This window comes from Melanaphis sacchari, unplaced genomic scaffold (assembly GCF_002803265.2).
Source record: "Melanaphis sacchari strain LSU unplaced genomic scaffold, SCAv2.0 Contig261_pilon_pilon, whole genome shotgun sequence".
Classification (NCBI taxonomy): Eukaryota; Metazoa; Arthropoda; class Insecta; order Hemiptera; family Aphididae; genus Melanaphis; species Melanaphis sacchari.
The window spans coordinates 355,609-379,486 of NW_020271135.1; the positions used below are offsets into that span (position 1 = coordinate 355,609).

Consider the following 23,878-nt stretch of genomic DNA (forward strand, 5'->3'; position numbering starts at 1 on the left):
ATACACATAAGCGCGTGTGCACACATAAACACTTCTACGATTATAGTAGTATGTATGTTATGTAAATGCACACACGAAAATGTCGATATAGAGCTGTTTTATGCGTTGGACGACCGTATAATCATAATACGGGGGAAGTCTTTGCGACTATTTTTATTACAAAAATATGTGAGCTAGCGCTATACTTACCACGGCGATGTCGCTCGGCTGCTATCTGGATAGATGTCAAACTATCCAGAACCAAAGAGCGTATACCGCGGGGACTCGCGATGAGAAAAATCTATTTACGACTTGCCAAATTTGTTTGGTATAATATATTATTATATTATTTAAAAATCTGTGTCGCACTACTCGTTCTAAATTTAACACAAATAAGTATATGGGTTGCTGCATTTGCTCACGAGTTCCAGTGGCGTGAATTGATTTTCATCTCTTATAAACAGTGACGTTTATTTATGTGGGGGTGGGGGATGACGATAAATCAGCCCCTTTAGAGGTTATTTTATTTATTTTTTTAAAAATGTATTTGTATTTTTGTTTTTCTAGAACTGATAAATAGTTGGGTATAATAATTTCAATACTGGTTGAAGCGTAAGAAAATGAGTGTTCGTTCGTAGAAAGTAAATGTTTTTTCCTCCTACTGATTCGATCGTCTTGTCTAATATATCAAAATATATATTGTCTGTTAGATGATTTGCACACGTGCTGTTTTGTATGAATCATTTTGGTGAATCTAGATACTGAGAATGGTACGAATGGTTCATTGTGTCGTTATGGATTGCCATAATATCGATATAGACGACGGAGGAGATGTTATATAAAAAAAAAAACGAAAATGGTATACATGGCTCAGGCGGGAAGCTAATTTCCGTTCTGATCAAAATGCAGCCCTTACCAGCATCTGCCGCTCTGTGCGTCGTTTGCGACTGAAATAGCTCACTTCTGCCCTCGACATACACAATATATACGTATTATATAAATATATTTGTCTACATTGTATTTGTTTGATTTGAAATGCGACAGTTTTAGATTTATAGAGACAATTTACAATTATAGACCAATCTTAAATGATGCAGAGTAAAAGGGAGTTTTTTTTGTTGTGTTTGTTCATCGATCTCCCCAAAATCGTTTATTAATACGTTTTTGTCATCACCCTCTCCTCAATATATGTAGACAAATACACGCTTTTGACGTCGATTGTGATGTTCTATTTAAATACATATTATAATTTACAGGGAGTTCTACTGTGTTTTACCTCATTTTTTTTTTTGCATTAGCTTTATTCATACGCGCTGATAAACACCGTGGTCCATACGACCATACACCCTGTATAACGCGCACGCATCCGTTGTAGTTTTCGCGGTAGTAAGCACAGAATAAAAAAATAAAACAGAACCTAGTTTTTTATTCTGTGTATTATTTTTTCCATCGTTTGGAGCACTTGTTCCGAATTCGCGTCACGTTGACGAACGAATGGGTTTTTTCTTTAAGATTTCCCATTTATCGTCGTCGGGTTCAAAGCCGCACGCCGCCATCGACAACCATTGTTCACCGTGAACCTTTATTTGCATGAATAGTACATTATACAATTATAATATAAGAAAGTTTTTTTTTTCATTTTGACGTGGTCGTCGCGCAGTGACTGCTGTAGTGTGTGCATGACATACAATAAAGCGATTCATCAAATATGTTCATCCCTGTTTTTTTCTTGATTATAAATGTGTCGGGATTTTGATTTTTCGTGCTTTTTTGTTATATTTTCAAAATAATTGAAATATAGTGAATCTAAATGTTATTACACTTGATTTTTTCTACTAATTGTAAATATTGATAAAGATATTGGATTTTTCACTAGTTACTTAATCTTCACTTCTTCCAGATATATTATCATAGGCCGTATTAGTACACTTATTTATAAGTGAGTTAAATAATAAAAAAAAAAACAACTAGTTCAAATTTTAATTTAAATATGTAAACATTGTTAGAAATATTATCCACTTTAATTAATTGACAGCAGTAAATGTGGTTCTCCATAATATAAAAAGTAGAAGTTCTTATCTACACAGAGCACTTAAATAGTAAAAAAAATTTTAGATTTTGAATAACTACGTTTTTGAAGCAAATGGGCGTGAGCAGGAGAATATGCTCAATAATAATATGTGACGTATACTTTTGTATATCATAATATATTGTATGCATGATGACATATGATATTATATTTTTCCCGTTTGTTATAATATGCTTTGTGCAAATGTGTTATATAATGGTAAATATATATAAATACAAAACATCAATGTTGGGTAAATTTATTTTTATATTTTCCTTCCTCACATTCGATAACGTCGATTACGAATCCAAACGAATATTAAAAAAAAAATGTATTGAATATTAGATAAATCCATTAAACCAGTTATATAATACATAATACTAAAGGTAAACTGCGCAATGAAAACCTATATAAAGTTTATAATGTGTATATGCTACGTATTGCAGAGTTTTCAACAAAAGAAAATCAAAAATCTGGTAAGACTTAAAAATTTGAAATTGATCGCAGAAATAGAATAATGGTCCGATCACCTCAGCGTACGACATGATGATGTACGACACGAAACTCGGCGATGTATACATCATATATATAGGGTCGATTTAGTAGGGGAGATGGAAAGCTGAAAATCCTTACGATTCGGCAGTTATAGGGTAGCGCGCGGGATAAAACGCGTGTGTCTCGATCACCCCTCTGACGTACAATAAATAATAACGACAGCGATTCGCTTGTAAAGTCAACGGTTATTCTTTAACGTATAATACGGTATTATACAGGATGTCTCTATGTGTTTTTCCTTTTTATACACGTCCACGTGTATCGCGTAATAAGACTTTAAAATTAACATAATATTCGTATTTTAATGTTATATATTATTTGAATATTTGTTGTAAATCTTAAATAGTTAATGAACTTTAAAAATAGTACGAATTTTAATAATTCCACGGGATCCCTATAATAGCAATAATAATCTTTAAAATTGTATTTCGAAAATATATATGATGGTTAATAACCATAATTAATTATTCATCGCTTGGAAAGGCTCTATATTTACGCAAAATTTTAAGAATTATTAAATCCAGGACGCTAAATTTGAAGAATTTCATGGATACTTTATCCAACATTGTATCGTTTTTTGTTTTTACTATAAGTTAGGAAATTCTGATCGAGATTTTCAAACTTTTTTGCCTATTACTGTTTAACATTAAAATCTGCTCTAGTATGAATTAGCTTTATGAATATCAAATTGTCAGATATTATTATAATGTATACGATTGTAGTTCGTGAAGTTCAATAGTATACAACTTGACGAACCCTTTAAAACTCTATTAACTAAATATTATTGAGTTAAATAATCATTAAGATTGTTATTACTTATTTTTAAATACATTTTCAATTTTAATTAATTTACACAAGTTTAGTTATTTTTTAAGTTCTTTCATTAACTGTACATTTTAATGAATGCCAGTTTTAGTAATTGCAAATTATATTTTTATGTAATAATAATAATACACATGTACAATGCGCATGTATCATGTTGTAGTTGTATGAATTAATCACGAACTATTTATCATTTTAAACACGTTTTGAGTGCAGTGGTTTCATATTTAATGAGTTTGTCTCGTGATTATGTATAATATAATCAAAGGGTTCGTGGTCTCAGTGTTTTCACTGCTGGATCTTATGTATTATTATCTCCATACTTCGTCCTGCACGACAAATATGGTACAATCGTAGCGAATCACCCTGTACATAATAATATATTGTGGGTGTGTATACGCGTGGGCGTGATGGAAGGTAAGAATAGGGGAAAAAAGGTAATTTTACCAGGTTTTTGGGGGGCTTTTAACGGAGAGCGCACAGACTTTTCGATCTACGACAAGAGGGCTGTGTGCGCGGCCGTCATGTCTTTTTCAGTTATATATAATATGTGCCCAATCTTGTATCCTCGGAATATTCATTTTCGGTCATGAGGAACGTTATCCGTACTGTTATTCTTATAATCCAAGTATGTCTTGTGTTATTGTGTGATTCGGTGTATCTGATAATTATATTTATTAAAATTTGTAGTATCCACCCAGCACACCAAAGGTCTTTGAAACATTTATTTTAAATGACCCTTTAAACCATAAATTAGATTTTTAATTAATTTGAAGTATTGGCAATTAGTTTTTGAATGTCGATGATTAAATATTGTTTTACATACATTAGCATTAATGGTTTTAGGTAGTCTTGTAAAAGATACTTTATAAAATTACAAGTGCAGATACTTCTTTTGAAAAGTATTTAAATACTTTTAGCAGTTTTAAAAAACAAGTACTTTTACTTAATAAATCAACTTAACAGTTTTTTTTAACATTTTCTTGTTAATAATATAAAAATAAGAAAATATATGAATTAAAAAGAAAAAGTTTTTGAAAATTATTAATTTATTTAAGATAGGTACAGATACTCCGAGAAAGTATTTAAAATACGTAATTGAGTAGGAACTTAAAAAGTATTTGAATAATTTTACAAAGGTACTTTATAAGAATAGCTTTATATGATATAGGTGAATGTTGAACAAAGTTTGTTTCTAGAGGTACATTTAATTTAAAAAAAATCTCGTCTATATGTGGTTTTTATTTATAGCAAAAATTGTTATACAAACTTATAAAGAACAAATACACGAAAATTAATTTGATTACTATAAATTTATGCATTCAAGTTTTCATTATAAATTTATCAGCTTACGTAAATAACAGATAATTTCAATAATATATTTTATTATTTTATTGCATTCTTCAATAGTCCACTAAAAAAATATTATTTGCGTATGAAATCTATAATTAAATAGTAAATAGGTACACAATCACCAAAGACAATCAATAGATACAAAAATATCCCCCCTACGACAATCATGCAATGATAGTGGGTCTAAGTCGGATTTGTGAATGGTAATTCGTGGCCAAGCTAACACTGGAAATACTGCATGCATTACGTTATAATGATTTAAATGTATTTAATTTATTATATTATTACAACTGTTGTACGTCACCTGTACGGAAATGTGAAATCATGAGATGAAAGAGCCAAGTATGCTTATCACCATATTTCCAAATTTTCGAATTTTTTATACTTCTTAAGGAAAGTCCTGTGGCGATACTAACTTTTATTTTTAAAACGAGAATCCTTTTTTTTCTTTAAGTTATTTAGTGTACAATTTTTTTTTTTTTTTTTTAAATATTGATGTGCCACAAAATTAAAAATTCAAACAATTAGTTTTTTAATTATTACAATTTTTATTTTATAGATAAAAATAGTCCTTAAAAATGGTTTTTCAAAAATATAAAAGTGGTGTAATATTGGATCTATTATACATTAAATATTTAACAAATTATTATAAATGTTTAGTTATAAATGTGGATAGGTCAAGACCATGTTTTCCAAATCCATTATTGTAGAACTCCTTAGAAAACAATGTTAAAATAACTCAACAACTACTGATTTGTAAATATCAGAAGTTTGTATTTCCATTGGACACTCCTTAAGTAGTAGAAAAATAATTTCAAAAATTTTTAAATGTTGTCTAACCATATTTAGAAGTTTCAAAAATAAAATTTTGAATTATTGTATTATTTAAAAAAGGGGATGAATTACTCTGTATGTAGCTGGATTTTGTATACGAGTATATTTATGTGTACCTACAGTTGGGTTGGAAAATATTTGCTCGAAATTGCGTATTAAAACGCAAACATAGATGTCGGATAAACACTTTATTTGTATGTGCATATGATAGTGATTGTATGTAATGTATGTGTACTCATATATCTATAAACGATATATTATTTTTGTTTATACTAGCCATTTGTAAATGTGTAATCCTCTGTGTGTCGCTTCTAAAATGCGCGCATACCTACGTCGTGTGTGTACACTCACGTTTCTCTGAATCGTCTCTGAATGCATCGAGTCACGGCCCTCGAAGTTTGTTTTAAAATCGACCATTTGGTTCAAATATGCAATATACTCATTTAGTATGTTACAATTATTATTTGATTATGATGTTGACGATTAACGTGAATTATCGTGTTTGGATTCACGTCATCACTAGTTATTATTTTCTTCGTAATATTCGTTACGCGTTGTATAAACGCTCGTATATATTTAAATAGTATAGTGGCGGCTTGTTAGACTCACTTTGGGACCAGATATATTCGAGTCCATTAACGGAATGAGTAAATTAAACCATGAAATATTTAAAAATAAAAAAATACACATAGTGTATACAATATACATATAAATATATTTTTTAATAGGTATTATTTCGTAATGATTACAAATTATGTTAAAAAAAAGAATATTTTTAAAAATTTTGGATGTGATAAATCGTAGAAATAGTAATCTTCAAAAAATATATGCTATTCAAATTGGAAAAATAAATTAAAATATTTGAAAATATACGCTTAAAGAAAGTACACAATGATCATATTAACCATTATAATGTTATAGTGAGACAATAAACGGTGACTACTGAATTCTTCTGGTATACTGCTGGGCACAGGTATTCTCTGGTAAAAAATATATAGTGAACACATATTTTGATATAGTTCGTTTGATATTTGCCGCACCCGCGTGTGTGTCGCAATCTACAACGTGTGCAATTGTTTACGTTGACAGCATAATTTATTAAAAAGTCAAAACTCGTGTTTATTTTCTTCTTTCTGTTCAAAAATTAAACGTGTATACAACAATATTATTATATGCGCTTGTATAATATATTAATTGCATAGATTTACATGGCATGCGTATTGTGTGTGTCGTATGCGGCAGAGAGGAAATGTCGTTCACGCCTCTCTCATAACGACCGTGTTCGAGTGTCATATTTTTGTTAAAATAAAAAATAAAAAAATAAAAACACTGCAGTATACCGTTGACTTGAGTTTACACGTCGTTCTGTATAATATATCCTGCGGCGTATTATGCAAATTTCGCACCGCGCCCTGCATATTATATTTACACTGCAATTGTACGCGGCATACCTATATAAAACGTTAAAAATCAATATTTTTATTGAAAGTTTTTTAATGAACGAGCGTGTATTTAAATTTGTAAACGTAATTACTTTATGAGTAAATGTAGTTCTCATTCGATAAAATTGTTTCTTTTTCTGGACGTTTAACATAGGGTGCTGACTGCATAGTAAGTCGGAATCCCGCCGATCCATGTATCTAATAAATATATTGTGTGAATACTTGAATAATCGTAAAATTATACGAATAGTCGAGTAGACCATTTAAATACTATTCTCGTATCTGACAAATATAATATATTATTTTTTTTTTAAGTGTGTTACTTAAACGACAATCTACAGGGAGGCGGCGGATATCGAATACCGAATATTTGCTAAGTACACAAATCGTGGAAATCCGATTGTATGTACAATATTCCCACCTAGCGTAAAAAAAAAAAAACTAAAACATTCGTTAATTATGAATTCAATTTCATTAGCTACTGCTGCGTACGCGTGCACTCGTGTGTGTAACTTAGTTATGATGATTATTAGGTACTCAATGTAAATATACATTTGTAGATCGATAATGTATAAACTATAAACGTAGTAACACTTATGTATCGAGGATAATTGAGTTATTGTAAATGAAACATCAAACTTCCGGACTAAGTATATATATGGTTATCAAATGCCTTGGGGTCGTTCAAAACGTGTAGTGTAGTGCATATGTATATACATATACATACACCATTGCTCTATGTGGGGTCTTGCCCGCCGGGGTGTATGCTGCAGTATGGAGGATGTATAATAAACCTCTCTTAGACGTACGTTCTATACTGCACGTGTACTATATATATATATGTGTGTGTGTGTGTGTGTGTGTGTGTGTGTGTAAACTCGAGCAGTTATTTGATGGAGTTTTACGCATAGTTTAATGGATCGTATATTTTATTAAAAACAAAGGTTTATAAATGATATTTAATGGAAGGGTTGGGTAGCTAATAGCTATATATAAACTGCATAATTTGTAAATTACACAATAAGTCTTCGTATGGTTTGAAATATACACGCTCGGAGTGGGCGTGATGTGTGTACGCAATTAATTCTATTAAGACAGTAATTTAATTTGTAATTTTCGATTTTTTCAGACGGAACTATCTCAAAATCTTCAACAATTGTCCGAAAAAGCTCGAACTACTACAGAGTTCATTCAGAGGTTAAAGCAAATGTCTGAAAAACTTAATGTAAGTCACCAGTTACTTTATTAATACATTATAGATTGTAATATGACGATGTATTACGCAGTCATAGAAAATTATACAAATAATAATTGTGCAGCGTTGTATTCAATATATTGCAGTAATTAGCTGCGATCGAAAACGACGGGAGTGCATATTTTAATAACGTATGACGTGTTTTTATTGTTTGGCGATTTTGATTTTTGTTCTTGTTTTTTTCGGTTTATTATATTTTAATGAAATTTAATTGGAATACAAATATAAATTTGTAGAATCGAGAATAATAAATAATTCTGCTCATTGTTGACGTCACAATTAATTGTTTTTATAATACAATTGATGAACGCGTGTAATATAGTATGTTTAATTATTATTACTATTACTATTACTATTATTACTATTATTATTATTATTACATGTCAGTAATTTGCACACCAACAAACCGACCAAGTATAATATATTTCTGCTGTGTAATTACAAGTGTAAAATGCTCTTTCTTGTATTCTATACGTTCCGCGTTATTCAATGGGTTCAATTAAAGTATATTTGTCGGGGGATAAAAAAATCTGTGTTTAAATTTAACTGTGCTTTTAAAAATCTTCGTTGTGGTGGTAGTGGTCATAAGATACAAAAATGAAATAAAGCCCAAACTAGATGAACGTATATGTAGTCCACGTTCCGTTATGTATACAACGTGTATATATACTCGTATATATATGTATGGTTGAGTACGTGACTTAATATTGCTAGGCACGTATAACATCACTCCTACGTATAAATATATAACATAAGTTGGCTGCAGGTTACAATTTGTCTGAGAGTCCGCAAGTTGTTCAACCGCGGTATACTTCCTTAGTTAGGTTATTATAATAAAGTAGCATTTTAGTGATAGAATGGGCGTGTTTTTGATGCTCGAAATAAAATGAAAAAAAATCTATAACCACCGTTGTCGGGTTTGTGTTTATGCTTGCAGGGTGAGTGCGAAGAACTAGAGCGACAAGTGGACGCCAGGTGTGATGCGCTGATCCGGTCCATCGAGAGGCGGAGACAGTGGCTGATCGACGCGGTGCGACAAGACAAGGAAATCAAACAGCGGTCGTTGAAGGACCACGTAACCAGCTGTACGTGTAAGCTGCAGAAAACCACGTCCCTGTTGCAGTTCTGCATCGAGGCTCTCAAAGAAAACGACCCCGTTTCGTTTTTACAAGTAAGCGATCGCGCGTTTTCGATTTTTTCACGTGCTGTGGGACTATCCATTTTTAAATTTAACATACCCGTCAGTTTTTAAAATTCGATATTCTCCTCCCCTCACAAAATTCTTATAACTACGCAATACGCTGCAATTGTATGGAATTTTCGGAGAGCCTGATTTTCCCTTTAAAGGAGACTTAACTGCTCCCAGTTCCCCAAATTCTATCATGGTGGATTGTGTTACTCGTATAATGAACTCCATCAAATAATATAATATTATGGGGGTCGTACAAACCCACACGTTGCACACACTCTGTATAATATAATATAATCTATATTCAGGTATCAGCTGTCGTTTTCTGTGATAACCCGTATGAACATAATACCCACAGCATTATATTATAATATATATTTATATATATTTAAATACTATGTATGAAAACTTATCGTGTCGTGTTTTTGTTGTTCTCTTCGTTCTGCAGGTCGGATCCATGTTGATAGCCAGAGTTTCGAACACGGACATGACCTGGCACAAGGACGTATTGCCGTCTCCTCGTTCATATCACCAGCTGGATTTGACCCTGGACGATAACACTGTGTTGAAAGCTATTGAGCACATGAATTTTATACAAATGAAAAGTACGTATAATATACACTTACACATACGCGCGTGCGATAACTTAAAACATTGATGTTAACTGTTAATTATAAATCATACACTTTCACACATTTACAGTAACAATATCACATATATGTGTAATTTATCGTGTGCGTTTTATTTAAAATCACCGTGTTTTTTTTTTTTTTTTATCAATAATTCTCGGCTAAAATAACAAATAAATACAATAAAAACATGTTATTTAAGTTAATTAACAATTTTATAGTTGTTCCTTACTTTGTACTTGACTAGGTTTTTTAATCCTAGTAAATAATAAGCCTAATTTAATTTGCCATGATTTATCTGCAAATGGCATACACTATAGATAACAAACTGTTTTTAAACTTAGGTAAATGTGTAAATATTTATTCATTTAAATAAATGTATAAATCAACCAACGCCGACTTTCGTGAACGGGTTTTTTTTAGTTTTGGATTTTTTAATTTATTTTTAAATTAACGTAAAATTACTGCAAAAACCATGTCATATTTTGCATAATATTTTACAGTAAAATAAAACTCGAATTAAAAAAAAAAAGTATATAGAATAGATCGATTTTTATGGATGACTTGCGACATGATGTGTTATAATATCATGCATACAATACATTAAATCAATTATATAATAATTCTAGTAACCTATTATTAAACATATACACACACACACACACACACATGTATATACGCAATCTTGTGAAATGATAATTCAAAAAATGAATATAATTGTTTAAGTATTTAAGATTTTTTTCATTACAGTATTTTAAAATACTTAGAAGTTCAATGAAAAATGTAATTGTTTTTTTTTTTTTGTTATAAATTAAAATTGGTTCTATCACTTTAGTATACACTATAATTTCTAAGTTTAATATGGACCAATTTAAATATTTAATTTTAAAAATGTATTAGATATTAGTTTTACGAGGTTGTTAATGTATTGTATGTGTGCAGTATTTTACACCGCTATATTATTATAATATATACTAAACAAATTAACCATTGTTCTATTGCTGCTTGCACTAATCTTATAAAGCTATCGGGGACGGAGAAGACATGAAGGCAACAGGTATATTCATAATATATAATTTATTTATAATTTATATATATATATATATTGGGTGATCCATTTAACATTCAAAATTTTAAGCGGAATTTTTTATTCAACGTTTCTGTCTTAGTCTAATAAGTGGAACAAAGAAATTTAGACTTATTTTTGCCAAATGTATCAATTAATACAATGAAACCATAAAAATTTTGTAAAGAGGTTTGAATTTCTTGTTAAATCTTCTTGAGATTGACTTTCTTACATTTTTAACTTTTAGATAATGATTTCTTCATGAATTAAATAAAACATGCTGGTTTTTAATTTAAATTTTTTAAGTTTTTAGGGGATAAAATCAAAAATATGGGAAAGCAAATTTTAATTAGACGTAACGAAAAATTCAAATCTGTTTTCAGAATTATAATAGTCTCACTAGATCAATCGATTTGTTTAGCAAAGAATATGTATAAATTCCTATGGTCCTCGTGTGTTAAAAAAGTAAAAAAAAATGTACTGTCTCGAATCCTCTTAAGTCTGATTAAAACATTTTTGGAAAAAAATGATATTTTTACTATTTTTTAAGCGTATAATCTTATGAATTTTAAGTTCTCCTTGTTCTTTTTTTTCTCTTTTCTTATTTGTTAATAATTCATATATTATTACTCATGTTTTAATCTTACTTGTTAACACTTAATTGCTGAAACTAATTTTAAATAACAATGTTTAAATAAGTAAAAAAAAAAAATCTTTTCGAATGATGACTTACGTTCTTAGTTTCATATTCCGAATAAGAATATTATTCAGTGTATTTTAATCTTTAAAAATTAAATGAGCAGAATAGTTGGATCAACATTTGTCTAGGTAGGTACTTCTGTACCACCAATTTGCTTTGTTCATCTATATTTAAAAATGTTGGCATCTCATAAAATTCTATGTTTGTTTATTGAATAAAATATTCTGCTCTATGAAATGTATGTTGTCATTCAAAAGAATATAAAGCTTAAGAATTAGCAAAAATGTATTTGTTTTCCAAAACTATTGTTTGTAACGACTCAAAATCATAAATATTTTCTGAAACAATAACTGTATTTAATGTTAAATGTATCACTCAGTACGTATATAATATCCGTGTCGAAGTAAATATGGTGTATATAATGGTTAATACAGTATACCGTGTACGATTTTACCGAAAATCGTGGTCTTAGTAAGATGTATAAATGCATGCGACGATTTTTTCTTTTGTAATATTTATATATAAGTACATAATAATATGTATAACATATATATATGTACGCTGCTGTTTTGTAGTTACCTTTAGTGTGGTGTTTTCGGCCGTCTTGCCATAAATAATATAATAATATTAGGTTTATTATATTGTATACTTATCGTCGGTATACGTGGTCATCTGAACAATATACGTTTTTTTGTGTTTAGCTCCGAGCGCGGCGCTGATCATCGCCGAAGAGTGCAGCGCTGAGAACAATAGCGTTACGATCGCGTGGCAACCACCAGCTTCTTCGTACGTCGAAGGTTACGTGTTGGAACTGGACGACGGCAACGGTGGAGACTTCAGGGTTTGTACAACAATAATAAAAATAATTCTGTCTTCTAGGCGTATCGATTTTCGCGCAAAATTATGTGTACACAACCTGCCTGTACAATGCACACAGTATCATTAGAAAATTGATTACCCCCGCGACGTCCGCCGACCGATACTTGAGCTTTGCAAATTGAGATTAACGGTCGGTCGTCGTTCTCTATGTTATTGCTGTCAGGCGAGATTATTACGATCTTATACATCGTGTGATCCATTCGTAGGGCTTTAGTTTAATGTTTTACAACCAAATTTTTTATGTTTTTTTTTTTTTTATACTGCCTAAAGTATTTATTATAAACTCCACATGTACTTAAACAATTATTTTACCGTGGTGGTATTCTGTTTTTGACGACAAAATTAAGAATAAAAAAGGTTGTCATAAAAAAAAAAAAAAAAAATTCAATAACTATTAATGTAAAATATTATGTATTTCTTTGTAAAAGTGATTTGTTATAAATTTAAAAATATTTCAGATGATTTATTCAATGAAAAACACTCGCTTTATTAAGATATACAAATGTTTTTGAAAATATTTTTTATTTGACATAAATTAAAACCGTTAAAAAACATACTATTTGCTATATTATCATCTTTTTAAAAATATTTATTTTTTTTTAGTGACAACGTACATTTTTATTTCCTTATACTTAAGTATAATAATTTTTGGAGTATTTAAGTTTATAAAAATCGAATTTTGGATAAGTAGCTTATGATGAATGGAGAGAAACGTTTCACTACAATAATCTATAATTCACATATTTTTAACGAATATAAGCTATAAATTGTTCAAAATTTGATTATTATAAACTAAAATAAACCAAAATATTTTGCCTTGAAATAAGTAAGTATTAAAAATGTCTTTTAAATCTGAAAAATGATCATTTAAAAAATAACAATATAATAATAAGATTTCATTTTTTTTTTTTAGAAAAATAATGTTTTGTAACAACTTAAAAATTTGTAAAAAAATATTTTCAAAACCATTAGTGTCTTTTAAACAATAAGTGTTATTTTAAATAGATTGCTTGTAAAAACATATTTTTTGAATACATAAAAAGCTGACTTAGTAAATTAATGTAACTAGTTATAAAACGTACTACCCCATATATTATGTTCTCGGAGAATAAAAGTTTCATTTTTTCGTCGTAAAACAATATTTTTTTCGAAAATAATGAATTGCCGTTGAAAATATAAAAAAATTGTATACTTTACGACGGAACAGAGTTTCGACTTACGAACTGTGTCTTGTAATAAAAATGAAGTCGTTGGTAGGGATGAGTGGTAGTTGATGTTTTGTGCGTTTAATCCCGGCTGTACATTTTGTTTAAAAGGCGTACTAGAATGTCTGAAAAAAACGTTTATCGTGACGTCTGAACGCAGTATACATTGCATTTTTGTAAACAATGTCACTAGTTGTTGATGGATTTTAAATTACAGAACGACTTCCAATTTCCAATAACAACACGGCGACCCATAAAATGCAAACCATTAGAATTTGTCGTCGGCGCATAGAGATTTTTTGTTGTTGTTGTTTTGAATATCAAATACCGTCGAATTTTAATAACATATATAATATTAATACGTGTTTGGTTCTACGAAATTGTGATGAAAAAATAATAATAATACTTGCAGAGAAAACAATTGATTTTTTTTCATGTCATTTTTTTCTTACAGTAACATGTACATAATTGGTAATACTTTGGGATAGTAATATATTGATTTTTGTTTTTCGTAAAATCACAAATAGTATGATATTGTAAAAAAAAAAAACAAAAAAAGTAGTTGATTATGTATGCACATAACCTTAACGTCGTGACCGGCAGACCAAATATCTATTATTTTGCTTTTATGACTCGTTATTATAGACGTGCAAGTCAATATAAACTCGATGCCATTCATAAATGTACACTAAAAAAACAAAATAACTACAATATATTTTTTTTATTTTATCAAAATTTAAATTTATATAACTTGTGACAAAGACTATATGCTTGCTAAATTGCTTTTTATGAAACCATAAATTGTTTTTAAATATCGATAAAATGTTTATACACAGATATAACGAGCGAGTTTAACTGCATAAAACGAAAGCTGGGTTTGAACGAACCATTATGTTGTTATACTATGTTTTTACGGAGTTGTTTTTCCTACTTTGCATAGCATTGGACAAATCACTTAGGCATATTCTACTACACCTTAAATGATAATTACACCATATTTTCAACTAATAGTAAAAATAATATTTTAATTTATCAATACAACACTCTAATTTAAAATAGTTCTGTGTTATTTAAATTCTTATTTTTTTTTTTTAAACTTGAGAAAAAATTATGACTTACTGTCGTTAAGAGTCTTTATAGATGTAGAGATTAGTATAGGTATATCTATTAAATATTTACGTTTAAGTTTGTAAGACGTAATTCGATATTTTTAGTAATGTTTTAGTCTTCATAAGCTTAGGAAAATAAATTTGTAAATTCTAAATGGACATCTAGTTATTTATACATGAATACTTGGCATATTTTGGAGTTTGGAGACCGTCCTCTGTTATTAATGATCGCAGTAAAATGTTTTTATGAAATAACCATAATCATAACATTTATATCCATCTATAAAAATAAACTTTAGACAATTATAATTTATTACGAGAGAGTATAAATGTATTTCAGGCGTCAATACTTAACATATCTACTTATATTCTTGCAGTGTTTAAGAAATGCAATTAAACATTTTATAATTTGTATTAGTAAATTATTATTTACGTATTATTGAGTCTTTATACCTATTAAATAATAAATAAATGCGTAGAAGGCATGTGATATGTACTTTTATGTTTTAATATCTGTGACATTGACCTTTTCTTCTAAAAACATAATGTTGGAAAAAGATCAAAGTTCTATTAAATTAGTTTAATTCCATTAGACTTATCTTTAAAGATATAAAATAAACACATTGTTAGCTATATTGACATTAAAATATCGTGAAAATATAGTTATTTTTATTTCAGAGAAAATTATAATATTTTAATTTTGTAGGTAACCAACAGTTAATTTTTTTTTTTTTTTTTGAGGTTTTTAAGTTGAAGTAAATTGATCTGGTAACTACGTGCTTTAATAATTATCGTTATAGTAATTATACCAGGACGCACTTATATTATAATGACTAATGACTAATGACCTGGTACATCAGTAATTGATAGTACATAATATATTATATCGTGTAAACAATTTAAAATTGTATTGTTTTCATATTTTATGACTCATCAACCATAAAATATATTTCATATTTTCTATCGTCATTTTTTTTTTTTTTTTTATTTGTTTATATACTTTTCAAATTAAATAGAAAATTTGTAAAAGTTAATATTTAAAAATTTAAATTAATTTAATACTTTACAGAAATAGGTATAATTTTTGTATGCAAATGTACGATTCCTTTTAAACCAATATTTTATTTAATTATTCGATTATTTTATTCCAACATTTAACTTTTGAATAAAAATGTAAGTAAACTTTATATAATTGCGTGTGATATTTTAACTGCTTATGAATATTTATATTGACTTAAAAAAAAAATCAATACATTCTTCGTTTTGCTCAGAAATCAAAAAGAGATATTTGCTAAATATTTACGCTATATAAGTAGACTCGAACCCCGATATTATCTCAATTTTATTTGGTAATTTACTAATTAAACACTTTATATTACTGTATAAATTAAATTATAAACTATGGTCGAATTTAATTCAACATTGGATATTTTTAATTACATTTTTCATTTAGTTTTTTAAAAACTAAATACATTTTATATGAAGACCCTTGTTATATTAAATGTTTTTAAATTTGAGATATTCTACGATATAATACAGTACAAAAATAAAATATCGTATAGTTAATAATAGTACTCTAGGTATACGAGTGTAATGTGTGTATTTTTTCAATTAAAATCAAATTATCATTCGTCTGAAAGCCTCCTTTTGTAATACTCTGTGTTGATGAATTAATTCAACCATATATTTGTTTTTGCGTTTATAGGAGGTATATTGCGGCACGGAAACCATCTGCACCGTTGACGGGTTACACTTCAATTGCACGTACAACGCCCGAGTAAAAGCGTTCAACAGCGCGGGCGAAGGCGAGTACAGCGAAGTAATAGGATTGCAAACTTCTGAAGGTAATATATATAAACCTTTATAGTATATATTATATAAGCAATACAATCAATCTACTGTCAAGAATATATTAATATATATATTATATACAACTTGGATTAAAAGGAATTGCGTCTCTAGACAGGATTTTTTTTTTTTTTATAATTCTTGAAAAAATAAAAAAGTACTATTCGGAAGTAGGCCTCTGTGCCTTGCACAGCAAAATAAGATAGGTTGTGTTTAAATTTTAAAGTGACGTTGAAGCATCGCACTAAAAAAACGATCTTGAACGGTGCTCAGTTTAATACTAAGTTTATTGAATTATACGTGTATAGAATATGTATTTATTAGTGATATTGGTAGTAAATTTTCCTGATACAATTTCATAGCAAAAATCTTTTAATTATCGTTTATGTTTACATTTAATATTGAGAGGGTTAATAACATACAATAGTTAAGTTAGATTTTTAAATATGATATGGATATAGTGAAAGAATGCGATACCAATTATCTTACTATTTAGTACATTTCATAAATTTTCATCACTGAAGAGTGCTTATAAAATAATTTTAATAAGTATTTTATTATTTTTCAATATTTTTTTGAGATTTTCTTAAAATTTATTGATGAAAGTTTCAAAAACAATATCTCAGCTTGTATTATCTGCGTTAGATTTTTAATTTAATTTCGTAAAACTTTGGAAGTTTAGAGACCAAGGAACAATCGTAATTAAAACATGATTAATATACCCTCACTCGCGGGGACATTCTATTAAGACTTGAAAACGCTGTGAAACTTTTTCTAAATTTTACTGACGAACAAAAACGAAATTATTATGCAATCTCCCATACTTTTTCATAGACGGTATTATTGTATTAAGTACAAAAGGAATCGAAACAACTAATATTTAAAAAAAAATTAATTAAATTATATTCATTTTATAAATGACTTTACTTAGAAAAATATTTTAAAATGTTTTTGATTGTTCGGCAGTTTTAAATTATTAATCTATTGTTCGATTTTAATATAAAAATATTATAAGTTCAAAAAGATCTGCGAAATATTGTAAAATCTCTATCTTACACCTCTTGTTATGGATGCAGTTAATAACAATACTTTATTGGCGTTTAGTATTGTTTGTGAAAATTCTTAATACAATAGGTACCTACCTACACTACTGCGTTTATATAATGATTAATGACCGTTTCATTTTTTTTTTCAGTGGCTTGGTTCACGTTTGACCCGTGCTTGAGCTCACCCGAGCTGTGCTTTACACCTGACAACATGACGGTGACTTGCGAAGGATTCGAGCACCGCGTGGCCTTGGGAAGCGTCGGGTTCTCCAGAGGCGTCCATTACTGGGAATTTACAATTGACCGATATGACGCCGATACCGATCCAAGTTTCGGCGTGGCTAGACTTGACGTGTCCAAAGAGGAAATGCTAGGTAGCTAAAAATTATAAATTGTGTTTGAACAACGGGCATACAATTTAGTACAATCTTTGCTAAACTATTTAAATCTGATCGCGCTACGCACATTAATTGACATTTATTGCTCATTTTATACATGTCATTCTATATATTGTATCATTAATATTTTATACTGTACTCATAATAATATGTGTAATTAAATTATGAAAAATACAATTTTGTGTTTTTATGAATATCTAATTATTTATTAGGTATTCGAAAAAAGTTTGTAGTTATAATTACTAAAAAAAAAAAAAATTTTACAATTTATGTATACAAAAACTAAAAAAAACATGAATTAAAGAAATTATTAAATTAGCAGGTTTTTAATTTAATGCAGAACAATTTTAACATTTCAATAATTTCATCTTTGTTTATAAGTTGTATGTGATGTCTTGTTGAAGACAAAACTGACAAAACAAAAGATCCAAAGATATTACTAAATTATTAAAAATTTAAGCTTTTTTAGAAAATGTTTAATTTTGAAAATACTAATTCATACTTGTGTGCACAGAAGTTTAAGACCGTATTGTACTTATGTTAAACAACTATGTTAGTTCAAAATAAATTTAAATGTCTGTCCCACTCGTTACTTTTAAATGCTTATAATAAACCTATATCTTTCCATTTGACTGGACCCTTAATTTTGAAAAATGTCTAAGGGCCCTTGGCAATAATCAGATAATTAGTTTAGCTGGACCAACAGTATGGGACTTGTAAAAATATTGTGTATCTGAATTGAATTTAGATGTAGTACAACATACCAAATGATTACAATACATTTAAAGGGTTCAAGTACAAAATTTAATTTTGTAAATTAATATACTCATATATTTATTTTTGGAATTTTTTTTTTATTGTTGAAGGTTTTTTAATAAATTTTTAATTAAAAGGATAGATAACCAATCATGCATGTACAATGTATATGTTTATATATATATATGATGGGATATGGGATAAGCCTATTGCTTTAGGACTACTTAAGTTTCCCTTACCAATTTTCACTTATAGAACATGTGTATTCGTTTACTCTAATAGTTTAGGGCCAGAGTTGTCTGTTGTTATTGGAATTTCAATTCAATTTTATTTTAGGCAAAGACGAATTTGGTTGGAGCATGTACATCGACAAACAGAGGTCTTGGTTTATGCACTGTCGTAGTCATGAGCAGAGGTGTGAAGGTGGCATCCAGGTGGGATCCACAGTTGGTGTACTCTTAGATCTGAACAAACACCAATTGTCTTTTTTTGTGAATGATGAACCACAAGTAAGAATTGATGTGGAAAATTTGCTTGATTTTTCACTCTTAGACCCTGCACATTAATATCTTATTCATTACAATAATAATTGTTTGTGTTTGTTTGTTTTGGATTAGGGCCCAGTGGCTTTCAATGGTTTGTATGGTGTCTTCTATCCAGCGGTCAGTGTTAACAGAGGTGTTGCTGTTACGCTGCATACAGCCATCGACGCTCCCAGTGACTTAGAAGACTGTTAAGACTTTTTTACTTCTCTATTGTATCTTTTCGAATAAGGTGTCTACTGTACTGCATAATAATATAAAAGTTGACAATTTATGCAGGCATTAGGTCGATAAGATTTTTTTTTTAATCATAAGAGTATTTTTTATTTAAAGTTTCTATCAAAAGTTATACGAATCCAATATTTTATATTTGTATGTATGTCAATGTATATTTATAATTTTTGTGTATTTTTTTCTTTAATTTATCATTATTTCAAGAGTAAACTTAACTTAAACAGGGTGGGAAATTTGTTTTTTGATCACTACAATATACATGTACACTGCATATTTTTCCCTTCCAATTTACTTAAAAGAACTAATGTATTTTTTTAGTTACTCAATAATATTATTGTGATTATAATAATACAATATTATGTACTTTTACTGTTCGGCTGTTTAAATATTTATAGTGTGTTTTGAATGTATGAAAATTGGATAATATGCAAACGAAACAATTATGATTATGACACCGTTATTGTGATTATTTAATTTTACTTATGACTTTTCATTTATGAGTCCTTAATTTAGTTTATATTCATGTATATAAACTAGTAGACATATCAATTAATTTTTTTCTTTTGCATTCTATATTACTAATAGTTGTTTAAGTTATTTAATAGCATAATAATGTATTTATGAAGTAAATATTTTATCTATTTTTGTTTTATTTAAATTATGTACAACAGTTCATTATTCATTAAGTATTCTATTGTCCGTTCAAAGTATTGTTCAAAACTTGTTCAGGTACTAAACAATCCCCCAAAGCTATTTGAAGTGTTATTATTTAGAATGTCTTATTCATGCTATAGTAACTTAAGTAAAACATGTTAGATTAAAATAGGTTTAGTTGTTTTTAATTTTATACATCTAGTCAAATAGATTTAGAATTCATATGATTTTTATCATAAAGACTGATGGATATGCTACAAAAAAAAAAAATAATAATAATAATAATAATAAATAGATTGCGACGTCAATGTTATTATTTTCAATTTTAATGCATCTATAATAGAGGAGAATTATTTTCATTTATGATAACTATCCAACAAACTATGTTATTATTTTTAAATCTCATTTAGTAATTATCAGTGTCCATCGTGTTTTTTTTCAGCTTTCTTCAATTTTTGATCGTTGAAAGAAGCAAACTATATTCTAACATTTAAGGTTCAAGAACAATATTTGATCTTGGCATTTTATGTTATTGTTGAATAAAACATTTTTTAACTCCCAGTCTAAAGTTATTTGTATTAAATTATATATCTTATTGTATTCCCACATTGAAGGATTTTTTTTTTTTTTTATTCAAAAATTCCAATTAATACTATTGAAAAAAAAAATAGTAATAAAAGAAACACACATACATGATATTATGTATTGTTGTATTGTGTCAATTAATTGTATTATAAAACCATTGAATTCATCTGATTGCATCTGTTTATAATAGCTAACTTTGCATACATATGCTGGAATTTACATTATGTACATTTATATACTATAGCGTTTTATGTTTTTATACAATATGTTTATATTAAACTTGTACACGTTTTATGTCAACAATATGCATAATTATTAATTGTTATGTAATATGATTTATTTGTAAATTTGTAATACTTAACATTTAAGTTTGAAAGTGGAAAACAATAATAATTAATATTATTATTGTTTTTGATTTTTATACTCTATTATGATAAATTATATACTGTAAATTACAGAATATATGGTACATTGAGTAATTACGTTATTATTATGTGAATATTACCCATTGCTATCCTTTAATAATTTTAGAACATGGTGGATCATTTTCATTGCCTAGGTATAGTGTGTGAAATGTGTGCTTAACAAATTTGACATGCTCCTTACTCCTTTGCTATTTTTGTGTTGAATCAATGATTAGGACAGCTCTGTTTAACCATTACTAGTCCTATATAATATACATATTATAGTGTTCGATTATAAGTTATAACAAAATACATTTTTAAAAACAAATTAATGTATAAAATATCTTGTAGAAACTAGAAACTACGTTTTAGATTTGTTGCAGTAACAAAAACAATCAACAGTTAATAGTTATATAAAATGTATACAAAAATTCTATGATATGCTAAATAAATTATTTATTTAATCTTTAGAAGATATCATACTCACATGCGTTGTTGCTGTCTTACTAACACATAACGTACCGATCGTTAGGCTCAGCAGTTCCAGTTTTGAATTGTTAGGTACCTTAAGGCTTAAATATTACTAATACTAGAGTGAATTGTCTTATTAAACCTATTAAACTTTTAAGTTAAGAACATTATGTGCCGGATCAGACTAGCGTTTTTTCGGTTGCCGATATTACGCAACCGATCGGTAAACGACCGGACATCTATAATTAACATATAAACCGCGTTTTCGCGTCTAGACTAGCTGTTTCTCCGAACCGTCCGAAATCGGTCTGAAATATCCGTGCGCTGTTGCGGTTTGGTAGCGCCGTTTTTATCGGTCTCCGATAAACCGCTAATCTGATCCAGCACTATAGGTGTTCTCACGGGCTGTAACACGATTGCGCCCAACAAATAAGGACGATTACGCCCGTTTTACCATTTTACCCATAAAAAATGCAACACGATTGCGCTCCGTGAAATATATGTATACACTATTTAAAAATACAGTAAAAATGATAAACTCAAAGTTTAAGTTAAAAGTTCGAGTTAATCAAATTCGACTGTTTTATTGAGTATTTTTACATGTAAAAATGTATAAATTTATTTATTTTTACATGTAGGTACCTAAATGTATTACTATTTAATAGTGTATACTAAATACTAATGTATCAATAAGAAACAATTTTTATCAAAGCCAATAATTTAATTTTGTTGTCAGTTCTAAGCCTGTAAAATTAGGAAAGACTATAATATATTATATAGACGAAAAATTAAAGTAGGTATCGTAGTAACGTATAAAACGTTTTATACGCGCATATTAACCTTGGTTTATATTATTAACTTATCATTATTACTTACTTATCTTTGCTATAATTATCTTAGTTGAATGTTCCAGTACTGCTCAACTATGAAAATTTGTTTTAATGATTCATTAAAATTTTAAAAATCTCATATTTTTGTATATTTGTATTTTATATTACATATTTAATTTGTTCAATGGCATATTTTGATATTTATTGGGCATATTTACATGCATTTTTTAATGTTTTCAAGGTCATAAACAATTTTTAACCTTTTAAAATTAGGAAAGATAATTGTAAAATTTATGATATGTATTAATACAGTCGAATTTGATTAACTCGAACTTTTAAGTTAAACTTTGAGTTTATTATTTTGACTGTATTTTTAAATAGTGTATACCTATATTTCACGGAGCGCAATCGTGTTGCATTTTTTTGTGGGTAAAATGGTAAAACGGCGTAATCGTGCTTATTTGTTGGGCGCAATCGTGTTTCACCGTTCTATCATTGGCTTTTTAAAATATTTTTATATTTAAGCTAATTATTAGCAGCTAATATATTAAAATGTAATTATACCCATATAACTAGCTTAAAAATAAAAACATTGTAAAAATCCAGCGAGAGAACACAGATAATGTTCTTATCTTTAAGTTAGATATTAGATAAATTCATTTTAATATTAAAGATAACAACAAAAACTGTAATCGTTGAAGTTAAGTATTGGTATGAATGGTATATTATGCACTTATGCATCAGTTATCAAGATGTTGTTTAGTTATGACGCCCTCTAAATAAAAAAAATCTTACTGATTTTATCGTAATTTACATTAATTGAATTGACACATATTTTTTTTATATAAATTTAAATTTGATATAGAATCATTTTAGCTATATTTAACAATAAATTATCTCTTTAATATTATTATGAAACAAAACAAGTATTATTTTTTACTGCAAAATCATAAAATAAGACAACAAATTTGTTTATTATATACATTAATATTTAATTTTTAAACATAACTAAACTAAAATACATT

General features: G+C 28.3%; 1 protein-coding gene across 2 annotated transcripts in view; it reads left to right on the plus strand.

Annotated features, from left to right (window-relative positions):
* Positions 1–20,037, plus strand: part of LOC112595223 (E3 ubiquitin-protein ligase TRIM9) — a 65,224-nt gene extending 45,187 nt beyond the window's left edge. The window contains exons 2-10 of one of the 2 annotated variants that reach the window (XM_025340355.1): positions 8,183–8,278; positions 9,246–9,479; positions 9,946–10,102; positions 11,151–11,183; positions 12,594–12,733; positions 16,791–16,929; positions 18,129–18,353; positions 19,470–19,642; positions 19,751–20,037. In XM_025340355.1, coding sequence (XP_025196140.1) covers positions 8,183–8,278; positions 9,246–9,479; positions 9,946–10,102; positions 11,151–11,183; positions 12,594–12,733; positions 16,791–16,929; positions 18,129–18,353; positions 19,470–19,642; positions 19,751–19,870 — 1,317 coding nt within the window. In that variant the 3' untranslated portion in view covers positions 19,871–20,037. The remainder of the gene's footprint in view (positions 1–8,182; positions 8,279–9,245; positions 9,480–9,945; positions 10,103–11,150; positions 11,184–12,593; positions 12,734–16,790; positions 16,930–18,128; positions 18,354–19,469; positions 19,643–19,750) is intronic. The other variant, XM_025340356.1, reaches the window with a different exon arrangement.
* Positions 20,038–23,878: the final 3,841 nt, after the last annotated feature.